The 22,072-nt window shown below is 45.0% G+C and overlaps 1 protein-coding gene across 1 annotated transcript in view; it reads right to left on the bottom strand.

Moving 5' to 3' along the window:
- TMCO4 (transmembrane and coiled-coil domains 4) overlaps positions 1-22,072 on the bottom strand; it is a 39,410-nt gene that overhangs the window by 10,450 nt on the left and 6,888 nt on the right. Inside the window, exons 4-13 of the mRNA XM_054647818.2 lie at positions 21,486-21,513; positions 19,493-19,625; positions 13,533-13,630; positions 12,868-13,011; positions 12,253-12,372; positions 10,779-10,943; positions 10,157-10,293; positions 8,610-8,694; positions 4,882-4,999; positions 1,901-2,018 (exon numbers count right to left, since the gene is read on the bottom strand). Coding sequence (XP_054503793.2) covers positions 1,901-2,018; positions 4,882-4,999; positions 8,610-8,694; positions 10,157-10,293; positions 10,779-10,943; positions 12,253-12,372; positions 12,868-13,011; positions 13,533-13,630; positions 19,493-19,625; positions 21,486-21,513 — 1,146 coding nt within the window. The remainder of the gene's footprint in view (positions 1-1,900; positions 2,019-4,881; positions 5,000-8,609; positions 8,695-10,156; positions 10,294-10,778; positions 10,944-12,252; positions 12,373-12,867; positions 13,012-13,532; positions 13,631-19,492; positions 19,626-21,485; positions 21,514-22,072) is intronic.

Here is a 22,072-nt window from a genome sequence, read left to right as displayed (position 1 = left end):
TATCACTTTGTATTTTTTTGTTATGCTACTGCACTGTACTTGCAGCAAAATCCATCTTTGCTTTCTTGCCACTTTAAAAAATATTGCCCCTGGATATTTCCTTCCCCATTCCTGTTCTTTTTATTTCTAAATTGTTCACCAGAATGCACTATATTTCTTCCCATGGTCTGGAAAATGGATCAAGGCAATGACACCTACTTAACATATATTTTTCCTCCCCAAAGCTTTGCAGTGAGATGAAGGAAGTGTCAATTCCTTCTGAAGGAGAGCAGCACTGGGACTGACTGCTGGCAGCAGGCAGCCAGGATGCAGACACATGGCCCTGGGAGATGAGCAGAGAGCAGCTCTGCAAACCTTATTCATTCAGTGAAATGTAAATCTGCTCCTCTGAGGGAAGTGGAGAAGCTGCTGTGATCCAGGCAGGATAAAGTGTGCAGGGCTCCAGGGGTTTTCAGCTTCAGGAGGCAGAGGGTCATGAGAAGGAGGGTCTCTGAAGAGAACTCAGAAAGAGAGGGGTGACATGGACTGACTGACAGGAAATGCAACCCCATGCCACCACTTGGCATCTTGGGCCATTTTCATGCCAGCAACAGATGCCAGAGAGCAAATGAGTACTGGCAGCTGTGGGATGGTGAGAAAATGGATGTGGGAGTGTGGAAATGCTGACAACCCAGAGAGATGCAAAGATGCATGGGCCATGTTTAAAAGCCTCCACTAAACCCCCTCCTCCTGGGAAGCCCCTGTTTTGTTCCTCCAAGGCTCTGTTCTCTCTGCTCAGCACCAAGCCCTGCTTGTGCTGCCAAGGGCTGTGCAGAACTCAGTTATCATGAATGAAATGAGTTGAGAACAGTTGGGTATTTATAGGCTTAGCAAGCTGGTGCTCCAAAAAATCTAAAAGCTCTTCAAAGTGCCTTTAGCTCCAGAGCAGCACTGATGGTCCCTGCCAGCTTGTGGGGACACTTGGGAAGAAGAGCTGACCATGGAAATATCCTGAGCTTTGTGTTGGGCATCTTCCAGTTTGCAGAGAGTAAACAATAAATTAAAACATTAAGAAATGGAAAAAACACAATGGCATGCCCAAGATTTCTGTGGATATGGATACACAAGATAAGCTCTGCCTGGTTTTCTGTGGAAGAGCCAACAACATGGTGATGAGTGTAAGATAATTGAGTTGAATATTGCTTAGATATATTGCCAGATGTTCTAACAGTGGCTTATCACTAATGACACCAGACAGCTTTGAGGAAGTTAAATGTTTCCCAGATATACCAGTGAATCTCTCCCTGTTTCCTGGAGACACACTCTGAAAAGGCAGCAGGACCTGGCAAACCAACAGTTGTTATCACAGAGCTTCTGTAATTCCAAAGCAGTTCCAGCTCCTGCAGCCCTGGGGACCAAGGTACAAGGGCCAGGAGCCTGGCCCTGCCTGAACCTGAGCACTGTGGAGGCTCCACCAAGATAAGATAGTGGGTAGCAGCTGCCATGTGCGTGTTTGAGATCCACGTTTTCCAGGTGCTGATCCCACCTCCCCAGGATCCACTCTCACAGGGCTTGGGACTCAGCTCTTTCCAACCCAGACCATTCCATGATTCTCTGACAGCAAGGCCCTTCTTGAGGGCTGACAGAATTTTCTATCTCCACTATGAGATATGTCAGAACCAAAAAAACCCAAACATATCCAACAGGAGAGGCAGAGTCTCATTGTTTTGCTCAGTGTTGAGCACTAGCTGGGCCAACAAAATCCAGAGGGAAGTGTGGATAAGTGTTCTCTCAAAGTCAGGAAAGAGGGACAATGTACCTAGAGGGGCTCTCTTCAGTCCCCAGCTTCCCCAGTGCAGTGTGGGGTTACAGTGCTGCAGGCAAAGAATGATGGAGAAAAAATGAGAATATGAGAACTTACCACAGAGGAAAGGTCCATGTTCACCATCCTCCTGTCATCCAGGTCGACTGGCTGGAGGCCTGCAACGTTGAGCTGGACAGAGGAGGTTCTGTAAACAAAGCTCAGCAGCCAGTCCCCCCTGGAAGCAGAGAAGAGTGGGAATAATCTTGTTGCCCAATCAATGCCATGTGGAATCAAAGATTTCCAGAACAGTTTGAGTTGGAAGGGAGCTTAAAGCTTATCCTGTTCCACCCCCCACCATGGGCAGGGGCTCCTTCCACTAGATCAGGTTGCTCCAAGCCCTGTCCACCCTGACCTGGAACACTTCCAGTGTGTTACTACTTAGACCATGAGAGTGGAAGTGCTGGGAAGCACAGTGATGTCTGGACCAAGAGCTGCTGCAGGTCTGTGTGAGGTAGCAACCCCACCAGGAATGACTTGCTGGATTCAGGGCAGGTTCCTGGGACACAGGGGTGTAAGTCTGAACTGAATTCTGATCCATGGCTGTCGTGTCTTTACTGCAGTGAGTTTAAAAATCTGACCCTTCTGTTTATTTCTATGTTTGCTCAGGGTTTGCACATTGACATATTTGATGCTTTTAACGTACTGGTATGTTCTGCAGGCCATAAAGCTGCAAAAGTGATGAGACCTACAACACTGATGCTGTGACATAAATATTGACTGTGAAGCTCCTGGGAGTGCTCCTGATTTATAGGTGCTGTAGAAATACATGGCTTCAGTGACAGAACTAGGAAGGGTTTGTTCCCAATCTAAAGCAGTGCCATAAGTCACTGTGACAGTTTCAGGGTAGACTGTAGCATGAAGAGAGAAGGAAATACAATTCTGAGCTGAGCAACAGCATAAAATCTGGGTACCAAAATGCCACTGTACTCTACAGAGCAGATTTAAGTGGTACATGAGTGAGATTTGTGCTCTGTGATGGCAGCAGGTGAAATGCTCCTGGCAAAGGTGCCCATTCCTGGCTACTCCCAAATAATCCACACTAGGAGTTGTAAGTCTATGCAGAGCCCTGCAAAACCTTTACAACACATTCACACTGCTCAGGTGTTGGTTCTTTCAAAAGCTGAGCCAATCCAACTGATTTGGGTGAGGTTTCCCACTGGGAATTTGCAGCCCTGCTGTTTAAGTGGGAGGGAACAGCTCCAAGAGCTGACAGGGCTCTCACTCACCCTGTCCCCTCATATTCCAAAGCCAAAGGAGAACAAGAACTGAAGCTCAACAGTTGGGCTCAAATCTGATCTCACAGGAATTCTATTCAGTGTAATTCATCCAACCTAAACAGAGTTACTCCTGAAGTGACAGAATGAGGCCACCCTTTGTGCAAGCAAGAGACCAGAGAAATCAGAATCAGGTGAGGCCTTACCACAAAATGTTTGTATAATCTTTCTCTCTACCTCAATCCTCACAGAAATTCCCTAAATCTCTCAATTCCCTCCTCTAGCTGCCCCTCAGGTTGCCTGAATAACCCTCTGGACACATACACACTGTATTTTATTCCAACAGCACAATCAGGATTAGAAACTGTAACAAATCTTTTTTGTGTCTCTGTGTGTGTTATAGGAAATGGATACAATAAGCAGTGATACAGTGAAATTTCTTTTTGTAGAACACAGACAGGAACAATATTTTCTGGGTAAACTCAGTTATATGCAATGATTTCTATGATTTATGGCTTCTTGGAGGAACTCAGAGCACACCCAGGGAAGCAGCTTTTCCTAATGGTACAGGAAGAAACACTGCAAGTGGTGTTTACATCTGGCATCCCTGAAAATCCTGGGATCCAAAGAGGACAAAAGCAACAATTCCCAGTCTAGCTGAGAGATAGGATTGATAATTTGTTGTTTTAACCTTGAATACTTCTAATTAATTTATTTAATTATTCTTTCTAAGTTCAAACATTCTGTTAGAATCATAGTAACACAGCACTTCCCCACCTTCTATGTACATGTGTAGGCATCCATATGGATGCATGCATGGGAAACACCAGCAGCATTTTCACCTGTCCTTGACCCAAGGGCTCACAGCTTTATAAACTGTCTTGACTTGAAGATTCTTTGCTAATTTTCTTGCCTGGTTATTTCTCAATTTATTTCCCCATGTTCTTAGTCTTTCCCGCTTATTCCTTGGTTTTAATTTCCCCTTATCTAATTGTGCTGGTAAGCAGTGTTCCTGCCACAATTATCTTCCAAGACACAGTCATTAGGTTTGAAGCTGTCACTTGACTACTTAATAGCTTTTCTGAGATTGCTTCAGCTGTTTCAGACCTCTGAACTCCCTCTTCTCACCCAGCAGCTCCTATAACTCTGCAAACAGTTGTCTGCTTTTATTTCTAGAATGTTTTTCAATGTGGTTTTAAAGGGCTGGTATTTGTTTTGAAGGCAATCTTTGTATTCTTTCATATCCTTACTAAATTTGCCACAGCTATTCCAGTTATTCTTCCTTTGCAAGTTAAATATCTTGTTCATGGGGACTATCTTGACCAGAAACCCACTCCAGATATAAAACCCTTCAATTTGCTTGAGCTCCTTCCCTTCCATTGTGATTTTCACATATTTTTCCCCATAAGCAGCCACAAGTGAACTGCATCTTAAAGCTTTTACAGATTCTAATTCCCAATCTTTAAGTCAGCAAACTTAACTGCTGTATTTATAGTCCTTGACACAAAGCTGAGATTTAAAGGGCCTTCAGAATACATCAGATTACACACACAAACCCAGCCACTTTAGGCTGTGAGTGGTAGAACACTGTCCCTCTATGAATACAAGTTTCCAGTGGCACAAAGAGCCAAGAGCTGCATCAAACAGCCTCCAGGTGCCTCCTGAAGCTGCCATCTCAAATGGATCTGAGGCAGAGGCCTGGAGGGAGCAGGCTCTGGCACTGCTCAATCAATGTCCTCACCAGCACTCACAAAGTGCTTGAAAGGGATAAATGCCCCAAACCATTTCCAGGCTAACAAGGCTGGGCACTGAGCTCACACTGACCTGCAGAAGCCATTTATGATCCTGCCTGACACCACTCTGGTGAGAGCTCTCCAGTGCTTGGCCTCTCCTTCCACTGGAGCTCCCAGTAAGACAACATCTTCAATGATCCCTTGTGAGTCTGTCAAGGTGAAAGCACAACAGTTCAGATTTAGAAGATGGAACAGAAAATATTCTTATGGGAAGTGTGTTCAGATGTGCACAAAAATAATAATTTAGGTGAAAATCAATTTGATTGAAAGATAGAAACAATGGAAAGGAGGATCATAAATAAAACTTTGCATACATCTTAAGTGTCCACAATTCACCTGGAGTTAATAAATGTGAACAACTGAGATCCTCAGACAGTGCAAAGGACCAAGCACTGGAAAAGAGAAGTGGCCTGGCCTCAGCCCAGAAAGGTGTGTTCAAGCAGCCAGCCTCTGGAAAGGTCTGGAAACCCCTGGAAAGGTCTTTCTGCAGACTCACTGATGTGGGTTTGCACAGAGCTTTGAAACAGGTGAAGGGGTCTGAGATCCCACAGTGTGAGCAAATGTTGTCCTACGTGAAGCATGAGGAGCTCTTGCCACAGCTGATTCTATAAAAAACATGACCTGAACATGCAAGGGGAAATCCCAAATTGTTAATATTGATTTGGAAGTAGCAACAATGGAGGCACTTGCCAATACCCAGTGCAGTTCCACCAAACTGCTTTGATTTCCTTCTGCTGTAACCTGAATGCCCAGGGCCTGATTTGCTGAACAGCATTGTTAACTTTTAAGCATAATAAATCTTCCTGACTTACCAGAGAGCTGCAGCTGGGCAATTTCAGGAGGAATAATGATGGAATGAGAGATATTGGGCAGCCCTGCAACTTTCCTAAACTCCTGAACAATACATCAGTATCTTCCATAAATCTTTGTAAAGAGAGATGAATCCTCTGATGCCACAGCAGTTAAATGGAAGACTCATGAGCAGAACATTCCAAATCCATACTCGGCACCTGTGGGAGATCAGGCTAAACCCAACATTTGAGGGAGAGGTTCTGCCTGGGCACTTTTCAAATGCAAATCACTTAGCTTCCTTTCCCTGACAGCAGTTAAGGATTGGAGCTGCCTGCAGAGCCTGCATCCTTCTCTGCCGTGTAAATCCCGTGCCTGACAAATTCAAATGAGCTCTCCTGGAATTATTTCTTATTGCAGAGCAATTTTTGCACCAATCAAAAAGAGCAAAGAGCAATTCAATTTTGTGAGTGTAATCTGTGAGCAATAAAGTCCTGTACCCATAATTATGGGCAATGAAAAGGAAGCACAGAGTCTTGCAGGAAGCTTGTCCCAACCAAGGTTCTAAATTCCATGTCCGTGGTGTGAGCCAAGTGAATAAACAAGCAGCTAATTCATCAGGATCCTGAATGTTTGGGCAAGGTGTTGGAAGCTTTTGTTTCTCCAATCCTTTGTCCAGTTTATTGCTTGCTTAGAACAAAAAAAAAAGTTTAGCCTTGGCTGAAAAATGTTCATTTTCTTTGAAATGTTGACAAGATAGAAACCTGGGAACAGATCACTGGCCTGCAGAGCAGCTGAGGCTCGAGATAAATGAAATCTATTTCACAGTTTGTAAATCTTTTAGATGATGAAGAACAATAAAGTCTGTAAAAGCAGTGAAAAAAAAAATTACTTAACCATTTACCCTCATAGAGAGTGGCTAATGAATAAGGGGTTTTATAAAGGAAAATTTCCAATCAAGTCCAAGCAGGTGAGAACAGAGTAAGAATAAGAGGCCAAAATTCAAACCTGATTAAGATGATTTCTCCAGAAAAGGTGTGGAAGAAAGAAGCTGTCCCAGAAACCATAACCAATTCTGGGATCTGGGCTTTGCTGTGCCCTAGGGATGCAACTCACTGGGAAAGGGAAAGCACCTCAGCACATCAGTCCTGACTGGAGGGAGAACAGCACTGGAATTCAGCTCTGGCTTTGTACAGATGTTCCAGGGCAGAGCTGGCTGCAATATTCCCAACATTGAGCACAGCAGGGATCACAGCCCAGTGGGATACTGGTCACATGAGCTGTGATCAGTACAAACACTCAGTGTGTGACACCTCACCCCTGTCACACACAGCTGGGTTTCAAGGTTTGGTCTCTGGTGGTAACAGCTATTATCAATTTGCATTAGTTTGCTAATTGCTAAGTATTTACTAAAAGGCATGGGAATCACGACGAAGAAATCAGAGCAATGATCCTCCCACTCAGTAACGTGTCTCTGATGGCTCATTGACTCCAGCTCCTGCCATGATGGCATTTTCTGGAAACCTGCTGAGTTCTGGCTCCCGAAGTGATCCGTGATGAAGTATCCCAAGGTTGTTCCACTGCTTTGCAGAGAAGCATTTGAACAGAATCTGTGTTTCTGCCATGGTGTTTCACTGGCCAATCCATCATTAGCTCTTTGTCCTCAGAAATGCCAGTGCCATCTGGATGCAGAGCCCTGCATGACGAGGCCGTATGTTCCTTCCTTTCGTGTGAGACATCCACGTCCAAACCCAAATCAGTCTCAGCTGTCCCAGGTCCCAGCTCTGCCCCTTCTGTGGCTTGCTCTGGAATGTGCCTGTGAGAACGCCTTGGCAATCTGTGCTAAACATGCTGCTTTTCATCTCACAAACAGCTCAGCTTTCAGAATTCAATTAAAGAACTGAAAAATCAGTGTACAGTGGGAGCTGCTCTGATACATCACCACAGTACTTGGATTTCCTTGCAGTGGCAGCCAACCTTCCAGACCCCTAAGGATTTCCTCCCTAAGCTATGGGATCGTGTCATTCCAGAGCCTGCAGACTGAAATAAAAACCTGGAAATACCTCAGCCATTGGCATTCTCAGGACACAAAATGTGTAGATCTAGGGCCAGATTAGGATCTGGGTTCTGGCTCCAGTGTAACTCCATAAGGATTATTCTGGATTTGATTATATTTATTTTGAGAACAGAATTCCTGTATTTCAAGACTTTTATCTTAAATCAGAAGTGAAGTTCTGGCACACAGCTGTCAATCCTGACCTTCTCCATCCTCACTTGACTCTGTTCCCACCTTCTTGGACTTTACTGGACATTTTCCTTTATAAAATTCCCTAGTTATGATTTACTGTGAAGTAAGTGGTTAATGAGCTCAATTGCTACGTGGGGGGAAGGCAGGCTGCACGCACTCACTGCTGACTCAACTCCAAGATACAATTTTCATCAACTGATCATAATGATTTTACACTTTTCTTTTTTTACTAAATTAAAAATAGAAATCTATTAATAAACAGAACCACAATGGGTAATAAATTGGCAGATGGTTTTATACTTGACTTTGGGGGAAAATTACCATGAAAATAGCAGATGACAGTGGCATTTCAGAGACTTAAATGGAAGGCAGGACTCAGGGAATCAGATACAAGAGCTGCAGAGAGCTCCCAAGAAAGGCAAAGCATCCTCTGCTGGGATCAGGCAGTGCACAGGCAGCTCCAGACTGATCACAAATGTCACGTTGTTGTTCACAGACCAAAATGAGCCACTGAAACCCCTCAAGTGAAGACAGCAGATTTTTTCTGCTGGACTGGGGGAAATGACAGAAGAATTTGGCTCCAAAGGCATTTAAACCTTGGGGTTTTTTAAATTTTATTCCCATCCTAAAAGAGCCAAGCTGTATTCTTCCTCTTGGAAGAAAAATTTCTCCACCAGGAGTAAGGAAAATAAAAGAAAAAATGGTTAGAAGGTGAATGTTACCTTTTTCCTGAGCCATTTCCTGCAGGCAGAAGTAAATGACTCTGGCACCCAGGCTGAAGCCAATCAGAGTGACAGGTCTCTGGCCCTGAGAAAGAAGGAGAGGAAAAAATTGCCACCAAATGGTGTTTTCTCTGGAAAGAGATCAGGCTGGGGATCCCTGAGAGCCTGAGACACAGAGCACCTGCTTGTGAAATAGTGGAGCAATTTGGTCGGTTTCAAAGGCATCAGGTCTCCTCAAAGTTATGCCCAGTTCAATATGAAGAATGCTACATATTTGTATTTTGTATGTTTTGATTTTCAGAAAATCAACTGAAAACAATCTAGAGATCAGAAGTTACAACAAAGGGGATGTTTCAAACAGAACCAAAACAGATGCTATTGTTGGTTTGAAATTTCCAAAAACCTTATTCAAGGAACAAAATTTTCCTAGAAATGTTTCCATACACAGAAGAAGAAGCTGTAGTACAAAAATGCTGACCACTTCCAGATTTCAGGCTGAGTGACAGCAGCAGCATGCGACGGTTATAAAAGATGATTTGGCTTTTAAGCTTTAAGCTTTTATTTTGAACAGCCTAATAAGATTTTCTGTAAGATTAAAGGGAGCCTAATCCCAACATCAATGAAAAATGGTCTTTGTAATATCCAGGGAGCAGGTGTGCAATGGACACCCCAGACATCTCATTAACTAGTTTTAGACTCTCCAGCATACTGGAATGTGTGTTTTCACAACAGCAAATGCTTAACAAGCAAGAACCAATGCCCCATAGCAAAAGAAAGGGCTTGTATGAAATAAAGTTTATTGAATTTTCTAGGATTGGGTTTTTATGAGAAATCAAGTTTGTTCCTCCTCTGCTGTTCCACCTTGCTGGGACACATGGCTCTGGGGCCACAGCTCCCCTTGGGCTCCTCTATGATCAGCAGGGCCTGGTGTGAGACAAACACGTGGCCAGCAAACACCAGCTCTGGCCCAGTAAATGATGGCAGGCTCTGGGGGGCAGAAATGTCTTTTATTGAGCCTTTTCAGAGAAACTTCTGTTACTTCTGTCAGGTACCAGCCCGTTCCCCTTCCCTGCAGGCAAAGCCACAGAGCCACTGGGCATTGGCTGCCACCCACTTTTCTCTCAGGTTGTTTTCCAGGTACCTCTTAATGATCCATAAATATTTTTAACACTTTGTATTCTCCCTTCCTTTTCACCCATCCTCACCTCCTGCTCTCTGACTTCCACTTGGTCAGTGGGCCTGGCTGTGTTGTGACATGGTTAAGCCAAGGCTCATTTATGACCCGGATCTCTTCTTCCTCATTGAAAAAAGCTTTAGCTTAAATGGAACAAATCTCAGCAGGATTTCTCTGATCCACTTGGGACCTCCTCCTTTTCCCCATTAAGCCAGATATCTGCTGGTCACCTTCACGCAGCACTCTCTGTGTTTTTGTTTTATTAATTTTTGTACCCTTAGAAAGATACCATTTAACCAGCATGACTATAAAACTTCACCTCCCTGGGCCAGTCCCTTCCAGCTGTTACTCCTGGATAACTGTAGCCAGTTACCTGCTGTCTGCTGAGCAGGATGTGTGCAAGGTGCTTGCCCACTTCAGCAGAGCGATGCAGACACACTCCCCAGGGGTTGTCAATGACACTGGCAACAGTCAGGAGTGATGCTGGCCAAGTCAAGGCTGTCACAATCCCTGCAACACACACAGAGGTTCCTTAGAAAACATCAAAAGCAAGAGAGTTCACTGAAATTAAAGGCTAAGCCTAGGAGCTTATGTCATTTCCAGCTCTTCTTTCCTAATAGCTTTGTTGAGAAATGCTTTGCTGGACTAAAGATAAGAAAGAATCTGATGTTCTGGCACAGGGGGAATGCGTGCAACCCACATGTTGGGCTGTCTCTGTAGAGCAGTAAATGTGTAATAATAGAGGGAAATGAACAGTCCCAGGTGAAGGAAGGTGTTTCCAGCTGTAACTTGAACAGAATGATGCAATGACATGGTGGCTCAGCAGTCCAGGAAAGCACACTTAAATTACAGGTGTGGTAGAGGAGGTTCTCAGGTCACTTCTGGGCAATGCCAGCATGGCCTCCTCCAAAACATTCCTTCTTTAGGAAAGCTCCTTTAACACTGAAACTGCACAAGAGCCACTCAAGCACATCTGACAGGATTTAGTTTCTTACCTGACAAGACAGTGAATTTTAGGGCTTCTTGAGCCATCATGTTCACAAAGCCATTCAGCAGGGAATCCAAGGCGTTGCCAAGCTCCATCAAGTACTTGGATTCCCAGGCCAGGCAGTACTGCTCACTCGAGTGCAACATGCTGCTCCACGGGGCTGTGAAGCTCCCTGGGAAAGGTTGCAAAGATGGAATTCATGTTGGGAGAGAACACAATGGCTGATTCCTGGCAAGAGGAGCCCAATACAGGATCAGAACAGAACCTGCAGGACACTGGAATATTCTAGCAATGCTATTAATGACAGATCAACACTGAAGGGCAGAGCAGAACTGTCATCTTAATTAATTAAAAGCCTTCCCACAATGTTTCTTGCCCAAGCAATGCAGATCAGGTTGAGGCTGCTGACCAAAGTGACACAAGATTCCCACTGTAGTCTGTCTTAATTGGGGACACGTTGATTTGTGACTACTTGCAGCTCCAAAACCACAAGGTGGCAAATTCCATAAAACTCCTGTCCTCAGTCCCTCTGCTTGAAGGAGTGTGTACACAGACAGACACTGCTGTAAGGGGGAAAATGGATGACAACCCTAGTTTTGTTCTTTAAAACATTCTAGCAGATTACTAGTTATGGAAGAAGAATGTGTGTCATCTGTAACTCCCTTTTACGGGCAAACAGACACAAAATGTTCCTGGAGGAACACACTTGCCTCTCTAACTGTGCCTGGGAGCCCTCCAGCTCTGAGGACTTGGACCTCTGGCAAGTGAAGAGAGAAGCCAAAGCATAGCACTGCAAAATGAGATCTTCCCTGTGACAGCAAGCTGCAGCCTGGCAAGTGACAGGCAAGGCATCCTTCTGCATTAATGATATCCAGAGTTAATTATGGTGCTTCTCAATAAACTGGCAGCTGTTCAGTCAGCTGAAGCTGAGCACATTAGCAGACAGGTGACATATTTTATATGACAAGCTACACTGGAAAACAAAGCACTACAGACCTTTCAAGGTTTCCCCTGTAAGTCACCTCCGGAGTGCTGTCCTTAACAGGATTTACTTGACAGAACTTTCTTGCCAATAAACCTCATTAGCTGGCAGATATGGAGAGAGCAAAACCACACTATTTTCTGTTAATTCCTAGTGGATAAACATAAGGTCTCGGAGACACTTTGTACTAGTGCTGGCAATCATCTTCCAGACAGATCTTTTCTGGCAAAATCATGCAACAGTTCCTATCAGAAACAATCCTGCTAGGGCTGCTCCCAGTCCTGCTACCACCACCAACATAATGCCCTCTTTTTTTTCCTCTGTTTGCCTGGGATTGCAGATTGAGTTGCAAAGTCTTATGGTGAGAATTGATGTGGTTCAGTTATCATGCCATGGAAATGTGGGGCAGATATGGTGCATTTGTGAGCATAAACACAGCCTGGAGTAGGACACAGCCACAGCTCTTGGAGCTCCTCTCAGCTTCTCATCATGCTCTTACCATATTTGCCAGTGCACAGCCATCCAGTGATTGCTATGGTGATGTGGAGCTGCTTCCCTTCTGTAAGTGGGAGGAATTCAAACTCTTCTATGGCTCCCACACGTTTCTTCATTTTGTATCCTACACAGAGCCAGGAAGAAACACACGGCTCAGAGATGGCACAGAAAGGACACTCTCTGCTAACAGTAGGACTTCGTTAAGAAATTAATTGGGTAATCTGGAGAGGGTTTTTTTCCTTTCCAAAACCCTCAGTCAGCCCATGCATTACTTATAGCATAGTAAGGAGCCAACATGATCTTTCTGAGGTCGTGTGATCTGGGGGAATCCAGCAGAAGGATTTTTTTTGCTGTAACAGCTGCTTTTCTCCATGGCAGCATCTTTCTAACCCAAAGCAGGAAGTTTTCATTTCCTTCATTAACCACACACCAAATATTCCTTCCCTATTTGGTCACCAGGGGCTACACAGTACCTTAATCAGCACTGAGACAAAAATCTCACAGATTACACCTCAAATCGCTTCCCTCACTCTGCAGAGAGCTCAGTGGGGTCATTAACTGTGCTTGCAGACATGATCCTGTGCCCCAGTGGCTGAGAATGGTGTGGTCACTCTCTTACCAGTAAGTCCAGCTCCTGCTGCTCCAAAAAGGGATGCCATGACAGCAATCCCAGCAGTGGATCCCAAAGCAGCTGCTCCAGCACTCCCGATGATCGTGGCAGCTCCCGCAGCAACCAGAGGGGCAGCCAGGCCTCCTGTCAGACCTGAGGATGCAGCAAGAGACACCACCAAACTATTATCCCCTAAAAACCCCAGGCAGGCATTCCTCTGTGCTGGGAGAGTGCTGCTACTGCTGCTGGAAGAGCCTTTTGCATGTCCAATAAAGAGGCTTTCTGAGACCCTCCCCAGGCCCTGAATCTCTGCCCAAATTCTTTGACTGACTTCAGATAAATGAAGAATAATTTCAAAGTCAAAGGAAGACTATGTGGTGATCTGGGGTGAGCTGTGCTCTGTTAGCTCAGGAAACATTGATCTAATCTCACACTTTTGATTTCAGAGTTGAAGATCTGATCCTCTTATAATATGACAGCAAAAAAGGAGAAAACATTTTTAAGGGGTGACAACCTCAGTTTAATACTTGCCCCAGCTAATGAAGCTACACTGGAATAACTTTTCCAGCTGAGGCTTTCATGTTTATTTTTGTGGGGCTGAAAATACTTTTCTTGGAGTCAGACCCCTCTCTGTCCCTGGTGCTGTGTCCCCAGAATGCCAAGGGCACCCTCACCAATCACTGTTCCACCCCCAACAGTTGCCAGACCGATCAGCAGGTATCTCTTCAGCTTTTTTCTTTTTTCCTTCTTTTTTCTTGAGACTTCTGCCGTTCTGTGGGGGGATTAAAAGTACAAAAACTAAGAGAAAAGCCCAATGGATAACAATGCTGCATCAGAATCTGCTTTTATTCTCCTCAGTGTAACTTCCCTACCAGGAACAGTAAAAAGGAACATGCAGGTGTGGACTGTGACAGCACACTGAGATTTATGAGCATGGATTTAGAGATTTAAATTGAATGGATTAAATGGACCACAGATTTAAATTGAAACAATTTAATTGCTGACAAAAGCCAACAGATATTACTTACTCAGAAAACCCTTCCTAATAGGGCTGAAGCTTGTAAAAAAAAAAAGAAAGAAACAAAAAGTCAAAAGCATTTCATTAACTATATGCTGCCTAAGTGTCCTAAAACCCACAAGAAAGCTAAGAAGGAACAGGGAAAAGTGTTTGAAATAAAAGGGAATAGGGGTAATTTGCACTAACAAAGAGAGATGCAATTAAACTGTTTTCCAAAAGCAGTGTTTACTACAAGCTGCTTTCTAATTGCACATCACAATATAATAATATAATAGGAATTAAACACAGTCATCAGTGTGCATTTAAGCTGTATTTTAACAAGCTTATCAGAAAGAGGTAAATAAACCAAAAAAGGAACAAATACCAGTTATTAGCCACTACTTTTGATTTCTCTCCAGTGTCTTTGTTTTCTGTCTTACAAGAAGCACTTCCATTTCAGAGGAAAGTGGGAGAAACAGAGGATACTGGAATAAGTTGTTTCAAGAGGAAGGTTCCTTCTGGCCTGTTTACATAGCAGTTAATCCAGGCCTTGAAATGTGACATTTATCTTGCTTCCAAACTTGGATATTTTCATGTTAATCCTAGCCTAATTTTGGATTTTCATTATCCATATAATTGCTTAATCTTTCCTGGAACCCCCTAAGCACACTGTAATTTTGATTAAGACAATTTTACACGAGTCCCAAACAATATGCAGCTTTGTGAGGCGCAGCAGGAGGGGAATGGAGCTCAGTGGGTGAAATCCCTGAGTCACTGCACTCACTGGCAGAACTCCTATGGACCTGCACGTCATGGAGACTTTGTCTCCACAGAGCCCCTCCAAAAAACCATTGCTCATTACCTTGTGCAGTTGCAAACATGGTGTCTGCAGAGAGAATCACAGAATAACACAGAATCACTAGATTGGAAGAGACCTACAAGATCATGGAGTCCAACCCAGCTCAGACACCTCAACTAAACCCTGGCACCCAGTGCCACATCCAGGCTTTGTTAAACACACCCAGGGATGGGGACTCCACCACCTCCCCAGGTGGCCATTCCAGAACTTTATCACCCTTTCCATAAAAAACTTTTTCCTCATATTCAACCTATATTTCCCTTCGTGCAGCTTAAGGCTGTGTGCTCTGGTTCTGTCAGTGCTGCCTGAAGAAAGAGCCCAACCCCACCTGAGCACAGGCACCTTTCAGGAGCTGTACAGAGTGATAAAGTCACCCCTGAGTCTCCTTTTCTCCAGGCTGAGCACCCCCAGCTCCCTCAGTTGTTCCTCACAGGGTTTGTGTTCCCAGCCCCTCTCCAGCCTCGTTGCCTCCTCTGGATGTGTCTCAATGTCCTTCCCAAACTGAGGGCCCAGAACTGGACACAGTGCTCAAGGTGTGGCCTCAGCAGTGCCAAGTACAGGGGCAGAATGAGCTCCCTGCTCCTGCTGGCCACACCATTCCTGATACAGGCCAGGAGCCATTGGCCTTCTTGGCAAAAAGGCCAATGGCATCCTGGGCACACTGCTGAGCACACTGCTGTGGCACACTGCTGGGCACACTGCTGTGGCACACTGCTGTGCACACTGCTGGGCACACTGCTGGGCACATTGCTGGACACACTGCTGAGCACACTGCTGGGAACACTGCTGAGCACACTGCTGGGCACACTGCTGTGGCACACTGCTGGGCACATTGCTGGACACACTGCTGTGGCACACTGCTGGACACACTGCTGGGCACACTGCTGAGCACATTGCTGGGCACACTGCTGGGCACACTGCTGAGCACACTGCTGAGCACACTGCTGGGAACACTGCTGAGCACACTGCTGGGCACACTGCTGTGACACACTGCTGGGCACACTGCTGGGCACACTGCTGGGCACACTGCTGGGCACACTGCTGAGCACATTGCTGGGCACACTGCTGAGCACACTGCTGAGCACACTGCTGGGCACACTGCTGAGCACACTGCTGGGCACACTGCTGAGCACACTGCTGGGCACAGTGCTGAGCACACTGCTGGGCACACTGCTGGGCACACTGCTGAGCACATTGCTGGGCACACTGCTGAGCACACTGCTGGGCACACTGCTGTGGCACACTGCTGGGCACATTGCTGGACACACTGCTGTGGCACACTGCTGGACACACTGCTGGGCACACTGCTGTGTCACATTGCTGGGCACACTGCTGGGCACACTGCTGGGCACACTGCTGAGCACATTGCTGGGCACATTGCTGGGCACACTGCTGGACACACTGCTGGGCACATTGCTGGGCACACTGCTGGGAACACTGCTGGGCACACTGCTGAGCACATTGCTGGGCACATTGCTGGGCACACTGCTGGACACACTGCTGGGCACACTGCTGGGCACACTGCTGGGCACATTGCTGGGCACACTGCTGGCTCATGTTCAGCTGGCTGTAGAGCCGCACCCCCAGGTCCCTTTCTGCCTGGGCACTGTCCAGCCAAACCATCCCCAGCCCAGAGCATTGCAGGGGGTTATTGCAGCCAAAATGCAGGACTCAGCACTTGGATTTATTAAGCTTCATCCTGTTAGACTCAGCCCAACTGTTCTAGGTCTCCCTGCAGAGCCCTCATATCTTCCAACAGATCGACACACACTCCCAGCTTAGTGACATCTGCAAATTTACTAATGAAAGACTTAATCTCCTCATCCATGTCATCAATATAAATATTGAACAGAACTGGTCCCAGCACAGAGCCCCAAGGGACACCCCTGGTGCCTGGCTGCCAGCTGGATGCAGTACTGTTCACCACCACTCTCTAGGCCAGCCATGCAGCCAGGTCTGAGCCCAGCACAGAGTGCTCCTGTCCAAGCCATGGGCTGCAGCTTTTCCAGGAGTGTGCTGTGGGGACAGTGTCAAAGACCTTGGTGGAGTCCAAACAGACACATCCACAGCCTTTCCTGCATCCACCAGGAGTGTCACCTGCTCAAAAAAGGAGACCAGGCTGGTCAAACACAACCTACCCTTCCTAAACCCCTGCTGACCAGATCTGATACCCTGGCCATCCTGTAGATGCTACATGATGACACTCAGTATAAATTGCTCCATTATCTTGCCAGGTACCGAGAGCAACACTTCTCCAATTTCTGCACAGCCACAGCTACTTCTACAGCCCCACAGACAAAGCAGGATTTGGCTATCAGAGAATCATGGAATCACTGAGGTTGGAAAAGATCCCAGGACCATCAAGTCCAAGCTGTGTCCAATGCCCACCCTGTCACCCAGCTCAGAGCACTGAGTGCTATGTCCAGTTGTTCCTTGGACACCTTCAGGGATGGGGACTACACCACCTCCATGGGAAGCCCCTTCCAATGCCTGACAGCCCTTTCCATGAAGAAATTCCTCCTGATTTAACCTGAACCTTCTCTGGCACAGCCTGAGGTCATTTCCTCTCATCCTTTCCAAATGCTCTACTTTGTGCCTTAGTCACCAGTCTGAATGCTTGGCTTTGGATAAAATTGCTCCTGGAGTTCTTTATATGAGTGCTGCAGCCAGGCTGTTCATACCTAAGCTGGCAATACCAGCAATTTCTGTTCTACATGAGGTTCATCAGCTTTTACAGTCACTGCAGTGTGTCTCAGGCTGACAATAATGACAAGAGAGCTGGAACATGTCTAACTTGGAGTCAGTTGGAATAACAAGCAATTTGAGTTATGTGGGGAGAAAGAGAGTGGCAGCTAAATCCTGCCTGCTGATGCAGTAAATAAAAGAAGTTCTGCCTGTCACTGCTTCCTTCTGGAGCTGCCAGCAGCTGCTTCCTAATGGCTCCTCCATTACCATTATCACTGGATTACCAGACTGCTTTTATCCACTGTGGTAATTAACTGCTGCTTCTGGTATTTCTCTACCCTCAATGAGCTCAGATGTGCAGCTTCTAGCCTGAATCACAAGTTATATTCAGAGAGATTGTTATGGAATTTCAGGTGATTTTACAATAAGGAAAGGTGCAGGAGCACACATCAGCAAGTGAATGTTGTGATGTTTTCCAGCTTCCTACAGAACTGTGTACAAAAGAAAGGTTCTCACCTGCAGGTCAGAGCACATTTAGTGCAACTAACACAGTTTAAGTGGTTTGAGCATTATTCTTTAGAGTATTGTACACTTAATCTCATAGGTTCTGGGCCTCAATCCAACATATCCACATCAGCAAAGGCAGGAGCAAACCTCCTGTAAACAAATATCAGTAAAAACACCTGTGCAGGAGCTGCCAAACCCCTGGTTGGTTATTTCTGTTCCAAAACATCTTGCTGGTCAAAGCTGGAAGCATCCCAAGCACATAATGGTATTCCCAGCCCCAAAATCCGTGAGGTCAAGGTGGTGACAGGTTTATATTTTGCTTCCTTTCCCCATTGACTCCTGACTTCAAACCAAAGAAAGGGTCATCAGTTCCCCACAAATCTCAGCCTTGTTTAAGCACAGCAACAACAATGTGTTCACACTGTGGGCTTGGGCCCCTCTCACCATAAGGATTTTTCTTTTATTTTTATCCAATAGACATTTACTCCCATGGCTGCCATTTGGGCAAAGGACAAGTAGGAATCCCACAGCAGACACAGAGGAAACCCACTGGGCTGGCAGCAGGGTTTGAAATCCACACTGTTCTTTCACTGTTCTTTCACTGTTATCAGACAGTGAAAGGCCCAGCACTGAGTCTGCTTTCACAAACTACAGCAAAACAGTCCCCATTAATACCAACCCTTGCTCCTGCACACCAAATGTTTAGAAGTCCACGATCTTTGAGATTATTCTGACTTTGCCTTTTTACAGTGTGCTGTAAAGTTAAGCATTATTGAAACACAGCTGTTACTGGAAGATACCCATCACATGCTGGACCCCATGGTAAATATCTGAGCTGAACCATGACAAGAGTCTTGATTAAAGACTTTATTAGCATTCAGGGTGATCTCATAACCTGTTTGCTGAGTTGACAGATGAAAATATTTCCCTTGAAAGTTCACTACGGACATGTTTTACTGCCTTAAATATTGCTAAACTTTCACACAATTCCTGCCTGATGAGAGGAATATAAAGATACTACATTTCTTACAGATACCAAGAACTAACCCTATGTTAATAACACAGAATTATGAGCCAGGTCTGTACATATGTGAAGATTCAGCCTGTTGCCCTCAGAAATTTCCCTTCAATAGGAATTATCCAGCTGTCTCTTAAAGATGCTTAAAGACAGATCCAGAGACAGTGAACAGCTGAGGATCTAACCCTGATTATCTGTAGGAATTTCATTTTGCAAGAGGCAGTTCTATCTGAAGGATATTGGGCCAAGAGACAACAAGATCTGTGTGATGTATTTATGCAAAATCTACAGTCTCTGAGAAGCAACTGGAAAGAGGAAAGGAGGCAGCCCAGAGCAGAACAGCCTTTACCAGTGTGCAAGGCCAGGTCTCAGCTCTGATTTTAAGAATGCTGAGCTTTTCTTCTTGTCAATGTTGTGAGGGCTCTGCAACCCTAATCAAGCCATAAATGATTACAATAAAAGCCATGTGGGGAATAATCAGAGACTGGACTTAGGCACAAGTAATTACTGCTAAGTTTTTGAGCACTGGCAGTGTTTTTTGATCCCATATCTACCCAAACATTCTTACTCTGACTCTTCCTCTTTTTGTTCCTTCAGGCTCTCAAGCAGAGATTCCTCCAGGACTTCCAGATCTTCCAAGGGAATTCTCAGCAGCCAGCTGACACGGCAGATCAACACCCTGGCACGAGCATCATAGGATCCTTGAAGAGAGAAAAGCCCAGGAAATCAGTCTGATCAGTCTGATGACACAGTTTAGTTAAGGAGCAGAGCACTCAAGGAATGTGTCACAGAGCAGCTCCTTCCCCCAGGCCCTCCTTTTCTTCCAGGAACATGAGAAGAGACTGATAAATGGAAAATCCTTCTTCCCTGCAAACAGAGCCACCACACCAGGTAATGCCTCTGTGGCAGGAAAAGGATCTCAGATCCTTTGGTCTCCATCCTCTGTGGTAGAGGCTGCTGGCAACTTTGCAACAGAGAAATGCTGCAGCAGGACCACTGCTAACTGGAAATATCAAACATGTCTGTGTGGGTAACTGGGCACAGCCCACCTCAACTGCACCACTGCAGGAAGGTGGCATTTTGTAAAAATTCACCTCCATGCAAAAGCTTTATCTTCTCCTTTGGTGGCAGCAAGAGGCACTCAGGAGTGTAAAGCTACACACTAGCTCCCCCAGCAGCACCACGGACAAATGTTTGCTTTTACACTCCCTGCTGGAGATGCAGAATGCACTCAGACAACTGCAGACAAATGAACTCAATATTCCTGGTTTTGTGAGCAGGTGTTCTTCAAGAAAAGACATCTTAGAAGAAAAAATAGCTTAAATGTAATAGATTTTAAATTATTTGTGCCAACTCTTGCTTTTTTCATGTGTTTCTCTCAGCAGCATCCACTACTTCCCGATGTTTGGGTTTATAAAGGGTTCTTGGTGCACTCTGGGATGAAAAACACAATTGTTTTTCTCCAGGTGGGTGAAGATACCAGCAAGACCCAATTACAAAGAATGTTTGTGATACCCGCTGCACGTAGATCAAACAGGGCATTGGGCAATCTATTAGGATTGTTTATTTATTACCATCATTACCAAGATACCAAACTAATTCCATAGCTTTCAATGACACTCTTGATCAGGTTTGTGCGTAGTTGAGAAATGAGGACAGGATTTATCTTCACTCCTTCCCGAAATGTGGCACGTCCTGCAAGTCCAGGCAGGTGGAACAAGCCCCCTTCTTTTTTCTGTCTGCTGACACTGCTGGGCTCCTTCCTCACCAGCCTGGTGGGAAGGCAGTGAGGCTTGGAAAGAGATTGCTCCTAAATTCCAGCTTCACAAAATAAGCCATTTTGCAATAACTGACTTGTCAATTTTCCATTAAAAATAAAGCAAGAACAAAACTTGTTTTGTTCTGCAGTGCAACAGGCTATCAGCAACCAGTGAGTTCTTTCCTGTGAGGACATGTTAAAACACAGAGATTTAAAAAATGCAAGTAGTGATAGAATCCAGGCTTCTTTTAGAAATGAACATTCTGTTCAGCAGACAGTCTTTATTTCATTAATTTTATCAGACTAATCCATGTAATGGACTGCAAGCCAGAGAATTGTTTTATGTGTAATATAATATATGAGAAAAATCACATTTATTTATAATGGGCTTCACAGGACACTCTGGAATTTATACCCTGATTTTTTTTTTCTTTTAGGCAACCAGCAGAAACTATTTTAGGCTGAGATTTTCATAACAGCTTTACTGCCTTCTTAAAGGAAGAGATCACCTGATTCCCTGGAAACATTGGAGAAAAAACACCCCACTCCACCACTATTTACATCTGCTTGGCAATGTATGGTGTGTGAAGGTAAGGAGGTGAAGAGCTGTTCAATTTTCAGTGGCTATTATCAACCATTCCTAAAAGAAGAGCTGTTTTTCCTGAAGGGGATGCAGGGAAGGAGTGTGCAGCTTTTGCCAGAGAGGAAGCTGAGATGAAATAGGACAGTACCTTTTTGAGCACTTCAAAGCATCAGATGTAAACTCAACTATATTATTTTTACAAAGAAAAAGTAAACTTACCATCTCGAAGAGAGAACGATAAAAGGTCCTAAAGAGAGAAAAAAAAAGAATATTCAATTTAAAATTGATAATGTAGGTCTGGAGGGATCAAAATGGAGGCATAAAACCCATCACACTGACTGAATTACTGCAGCAACTCAGTTCATAAGAGGGAAGCAGAAAGTTACAATTCAGTGAGGCAGCAGAGAGCAAAAGCAGTCCAAAATTCTCTGAAGGCCAGTACAAAGGGCTGGACAGAAGCAGATAATGGGTGGTATATGCTAGGGCATCCCACATTTTTTGTTATTTTGTTATGAACCTGATCTTACACCAGACTTTAAAGTTTGGAGGAGCAGGGTTCTAATCCACCCACTCTAATGCTTTCTGCTCCCTACAGTCACATATGTAACATCACTAACAGGTCTGAATGTTCCTCTAATGGCCCCTATTTTCTTTGGCATTCTGGGAATTCACAGCCTTAGGCAGTAAGGCTGAACTGGCATGAAGTTCTTTTGGATTAAGTGAGTTAAAAAACTCAGAATTTATGGACATCTGTCAAGATTGAGGGACTTGACTCCTGTGTTGGCTCTTTACCATAAAAAAATGGA

The sequence above is a fragment of the Agelaius phoeniceus genome, chromosome 24, assembly GCF_051311805.1.
Source record: "Agelaius phoeniceus isolate bAgePho1 chromosome 24, bAgePho1.hap1, whole genome shotgun sequence".
Lineage (NCBI taxonomy): Eukaryota > Metazoa > Chordata > Aves > Passeriformes > Icteridae > Agelaius > Agelaius phoeniceus.
This window is presented reverse-complemented; position numbering and strand designations above follow the sequence as displayed.